At 59.8% G+C, this 5,247-nt stretch overlaps 1 protein-coding gene across 1 annotated transcript; it reads left to right on the top strand.

The window, feature by feature from the left end:
- Positions 1-808: 808 nt before the first annotated feature.
- On the top strand, positions 809-3,931 carry NMUR1 (neuromedin U receptor 1). The gene is made up of 3 exons (XM_058812568.1): positions 809-982; positions 1,423-2,319; positions 3,540-3,931. Exons 2-3 carry the CDS (start codon positions 1,425-1,427, stop codon positions 3,929-3,931), a joined length of 1,287 nt encoding a protein of 428 aa, XP_058668551.1. The 5' UTR covers positions 809-982; positions 1,423-1,424.
- Positions 3,932-5,247: the final 1,316 nt, after the last annotated feature.

The raw sequence follows: 5,247 nt of genomic DNA, 5'->3' as shown, positions 1-5,247 counted from the left end.
CACGGAGGGCAGCGGGAGCGGACACACACCGGGCTCAGGGAGGACAGGAGGGAAGGGACAGACACCGGGCACGGGATGGACAGACGGGAGCAGACAGACAGACACCGGGCACGGGGAGGACAGACGGGAAGGGACAGACACCGGGCACGGGATGGACAAACGGGAGCGGACGGACAGACACCGGGCTCAGGGAGGACAGACGGGAAGGGACAGACACCGGGCACGGGGAGGGCAGGAGGGAAAGGACAGACAGACACCGGGCACGGGGAGGGCGCTGAGCGGAGCACGGGGCGATGCTGCGAGCGCAGCAATTTCCTGGCACCCAGGCGTGCCGGGAGTCGCTGGAGGCACCGGCTCCACGGGCCAGTGATTCGGGTGACCCAGGGATGGCGCATCTGGAAGTCGGAGACCTCGGGAAGCCGCTGGGTCCATCCGCACGTCCCCGGGATGAGCCCGGACAAGCGGGCGCTGCACAGGCTCCCGTGCCGGGGCTGATCGATGCTTCACTCACCAGCGAGGCCACGCCGATGACAAATGCCGGCGTTGTGACGGCTGCCGGAGGGGCAGGAGACGTCTGTGCCGCCCTCTCCTGGGACTCTCAGAGTCGATGGAGTTTATTACCTTAACGTTATTTCCTCTCTCTGAAGGGCAGCTTTTGGGCAGCGCTGCCTTGCAGATAAGGAGCCAGCCCCTGTCAGGGGCAGGGTGTCGGCACCGCGATTTCTTTGGCCAGCGGTGGGAAGGGAACCCCTGGCACAGCCCCCAGGCTCTCAGCTGACAGCGGACCAGAGGCAGAAGGTGGATACGGGCAGGCGGCTTCTCCGAGCTGAGCTCCGAGGGGAAACCAGCGGCAGGATTTCGTTTGCCTGCCTCTTAAGGCAGTGAAGTCTCCATCCCCTCCCACGTTCCCTCCCCAGCCCTGACCCTGTCCGGCGCAGGGGTGGTGGGACCTCAGCGTTCATCTGGAGTTTCCCAACTAGCCGTAAGTCTTTATCATGTTGGAAAATCAATTTTCCCTCTGGCTGTTTTATTGGTTGCCCTGCCAGCCCTTCTACATATCCGGTAGAATTGCTGCCAGGAGAGATTTTTGGGGCTGTATGCCGCTCTGCTTACAGAGCAGGCAAAGTGGACAGCCCTGCTGGCATTCCCCTGATGGGGCAATGGGGCTGAGGTGGACTGGGGAGCTGCCAGGGGTGTTTTTGGATGGGAAACGGGGCAGGAAGCACTTGGGAAGCCTGAGGGAGTTTAGGTGGAAGTTTTGTGTGGTTTTGCAAAGGAAAGGCGGTGTCTGGGGCAGGATGGGTGTGGGAGTGCAGAGCCCTGGTGATCAGCACCCTGACACCAGTGGGGAGAGGGACAATGGGAGCAGGGGGAGCAGAGAAGTTGGGAAAGCATCCCAGAAACCTCTCCATCTCTCCACAGCCATGAATCCCTATGTCAACTGCTCTAGTTCCGAGTTCCCCCTGCCTCAGCAAGACTTCTCTGTGGACCCCATCAGCCCTGATCTCAGCAACAGGACTCACCCAGAGACCTTTTTCGACCCTAAGGATGCCAACTTGACAGAGGAGCAGCTGCGGGATAAGTACCTGGGACCTCGACGGTCCAACTTCTTTGTCCCAGTCTGTGTCATTTACCTGCTGATCTTCTTGGTGGGGGCTGTGGGCAACACGCTCACCTGCATCGTCATCCTGCGGCACCGCTTCATGAGGACACCCACCAACTACTACCTGTTCAGCCTGGCCGTGTCTGACCTGCTGGTGCTGCTGCTGGGGATGCCTCTGGAGCTCTATGACATGTGGAGCAATTACCCCTTCCTGCTGGGGGCCAGTGGCTGCTACTTCAAGACGCTGCTCTTCGAGGCCGTCTGCTTCGCCTCCATCCTCAACGTCACGGCCCTGAGCGTGGAGCGCTACATCGCTGTGGTGCACCCGCTCAAAGCCAAGTACGTGGTGACCAGGAACCACGCCAAGAGGGTCATTGTCACCATCTGGGTCTTGTCAGTCATCTGCTCCATCCCCAACACCAGCCTCCATGGGCTGCAGCCTCTCTACGTGCCAGGACGGGGGCGGGTGCCCGATTCAGAGATCTGCACCCTGGTGAAACCACGCTTGACCTACAATCTCATCATCCAGGTCACCACCATCCTCTTCTTCTTCCTGCCCATGGGGACCATCAGTGTCCTGTACCTTCTTATTGGGCTGCAGCTCAAGAAAGAAAAGATGCTGGAAACCTTGGGAGCCAAGAACGGCAGCAGCCGCAACTGCCACAGCCGCCAGGGTCAGAAGAAGGTCAAGAGGAGGCAGGTCACAAAGATGCTGTGTGAGTCTGGGCAGGGCAGAGCCAGGGACTGCCTCCCAAGGCTGCATTGGGAGGGTGCTGGGGGGAAACTGAGTCATGGGCAGTCCAGAGCACCATGGCTGGGTCATCCCAAAGGAAAGTTGTGGGTTTGGCTTGTGGGGTCCTGGGGCAAAGGCAGATCTGGTGATTCTAGTCCAGCAGTAAGGACTGCCCAGCTCCCTCCAATCTATACTATATCCCCTCCTTGAGGGAAGTGCAGGGTGAGAAAGAGAAAGGAGGTGGGTTGGGATGGGGAAACCCACTCCCCATCCCTCCACCCAGACCTCAGATGCTGGTGGCTGTGGTGGGGTTTCCCAGAAGGGCAGCACTTCTGCCCAGCCCCACAGCCTCTGTGACTCTAATGGGACAATGACCCAAGGCTGATTGAAACATCCTCTTTCCCACTGCTCTTCACTCTTGCTCCCTCTCCACCATGGTTCCCAGAGCCCCTGGTCCCTTTCCAGGAGTGGGAGCTGCCTGCCTTTGGGTAGCTCCTCCACACGCTCCCAGTCCCGTGGTGGCACAGCCGTGGCAGATTGCCCAGCCCAGTCCAACAGCACGGCCGAGCTGCTTCTCTGCCACCTCCCAGACAAGGGGTAACTCTGCTTTCCAGTGCTCCTGGGCTGGGGACAAAGGGGGACCTGCCCTGCATGCCACAGAGATGCATTGTGGCATGGGTATGGCAGAGGACCCCAGGACTACCTGTACATGTACATACCTACACCCTTTCCTTTCCATCAGCAGAACTGGGTTACAAAACAAAACAAAACAAAACAAAAAAAAACCAACCAAAATCAAAACCAGAGCACAAGGAAAAGTCTCAAATAGCTTGTGCTCCTTGGACTTTGCTGGTGAAGGTGGCAGGTTTCTGGAGGCTGGATGCTAACTGGGGAGTGAGTTCCCCAGCTGTGCTGCATGGCTGTGACAGGCCCAGCTGCCTGCCAGTGGGGAATGGAGAAGTGCAGCACAGAAGTAGCACTGGCAGGAGATGGAGGGAGGAGATTCTGTCCAGACCTCCAGCCCTTCCATGACAAGTCCAGAAGGCACTGAGGGGACCTTTCCCCTCTTCTTCTTCCTCTCTCTCGTGCTTCTCTGCTGTGGCCAAATCTGAAATGGGGCAGTGCTTGGCCAGGGGCTAGAGATCTCTGTGGGGTTGGCAATCCCCATGCCCCCAGTAACACCAGCTCCTTGTCTCCCCACAGTCGTGCTGGTGGTGGTGTTTGGCATCTGCTGGGCTCCCTTCCACACCGACCGCCTCGTCTGGAGTTTTGTATCCACCTGGACCAGCAGCATGCTCCACATGTTCCAGTACGTCCACATCATCTCGGGCGTCTTCTTCTACCTGAGCTCGGCCGCCAACCCCATCCTGTACAACCTGATGTCCAGCCGCTTCCGGGAGATGTTCCGGGAGGCGCTGTGCCGGCCCGGGCGCCGCCCGCCCTGGGGACACTCGCCCAGCGTCACCCGCACCGCCAGCCGCAGCACCGAGTGCGAGCCCGCGCCCGGCGCGCTGCCCCTCGCCCACGCCGAGGAGTACGAGCTGCAGGACGTGCAGGGGGGCCAGGCCAGCAGGCACGCACTGTCCCTCTGCTGAAGAGTGGGAGGACAGGGACTCTGGGGCCAGCTTTCCTCACTGCTGGCTTCCATCTGACTGTGGCACTCAGGCTGTGGTGGGGAGCACGGCAGGAGCAAGGGGGGTCCCTGCCTCTCTGTGCTGTCCCACCAGGGACATGCTGGCAGTGACCTCGCTGTGCCCTGGATGCACAGAAATGCATCCTCAGCACCAGGCCTGGGCATCCCTTGTGGTGTGGGGACACTGACTTCTGTCAGGGACATGTCAGCAGTCCCTAAAAATATTCCATCCCTCCTGGCCCAGTGGGGTGAACCCACAGGTATTGGAGATGGGGGCTTAGGCATCCCAGGCTCTTTTGGGACACAGGGATGGATGGGTGCCCCCAGAGGTGCCTGCACCTGGCCAGAGATCCCAGAGGTCTGCATGGGATTGTGGAAAAACCCCATTAATGGGGGAAAAATGGTATGTGGGTGTCTTCTCCCTTGAGACTCTTCAGAGCTGTCTGGCACCAGTGTAACCCTGATTTTGTGGCACATCTCCTCAGTGGTGCCAGCTGGTGCCTGGCTGCAGGGTGCTGGTACAGCTCTTTGCTCCCAGCCTTTCCATGCCCTGCATTCCCACCCTTTGAGGGCAAGGGAAGGAGCACGGCTGCTCCCTCCAGAGATGGAGTCCAGGGGGGACAATATGGGACAAAGGGATCTCCAGGCTGTCTGTAGTGCCAAGGCAGAGCTCCATAACTGTCTGTGTCACATGAATATGCTCCCCTCTCCCCTCCCTGACCAGCATGTGCTGGGTGCCAATCTCTTCTTCCTCTGCCCACCGTGGTCACCTGAACTTGTGGGGAATGTGGGGAGCCTTCCTCCATCCCTGCCCTGCATGGGCTGAGCCTCACTGAGAATTAAAAAAGCCACTGGCCTGATTTGTGCCCTGCTTGTGTCTCTGAGCTCCCAGCTGTGGTCCCAGCATGGGACTGAGCCCAGGCCATGCTCCTGGGCAGGGTGGTGGGTGAGCCATGTGCAGGGTGATGGACACCAGGGCTGCTTCACCCGATCTCCCTGGGGCTCTGCTGCTCTGCTGGGTCTGCAGGTCCAGGGACACTGAGGGCATGGCAGGGAGGGCACAAATGGGATACCTGCACCCTTTCTGAGCTCTCAGCTGAGCTGGGGCTGGGGCCTGTGCAGAGGGACAGCTGCCTCTGGACCTGTGGCCATCAGTCCTTGCCCAGACACTCGGATTGGGAAATGTCACGAAAATGCCAGGGAGCGTGGGCTGGCTGGTCATGCTCCCCAGGCTGGAAGGACCCATTGATTTCCTGCCTGAGATCAATGCTGCTGCCT

The sequence above is a fragment of the Ammospiza caudacuta genome, chromosome 11, assembly GCF_027887145.1.
Source record: "Ammospiza caudacuta isolate bAmmCau1 chromosome 11, bAmmCau1.pri, whole genome shotgun sequence".
NCBI classification, from domain to species: Eukaryota; Metazoa; Chordata; class Aves; order Passeriformes; family Passerellidae; genus Ammospiza; species Ammospiza caudacuta.
Note: the sequence above shows the minus strand (reverse complement) of the source record. Positions and strands in the feature narration are given on the sequence as shown.

What these genes read in the sequence shown, in the direction of transcription:
- NMUR1 (XM_058812568.1), top strand. Translation starts at nt 1,425, where the DNA reads ATGAATCCCTATGTCAACTGCTCTAGTTCCGAGTTCCCCCTGCCTCAG. An exon ending in GCAGGTCACAAAGATGCTGT is followed by an intron (nt 2,320 to 3,539) that starts GTGAGTCTGGGC and finishes GTCTCCCCACAG; the next exon opens with TCGTGCTGGTGGTGGTGTTT.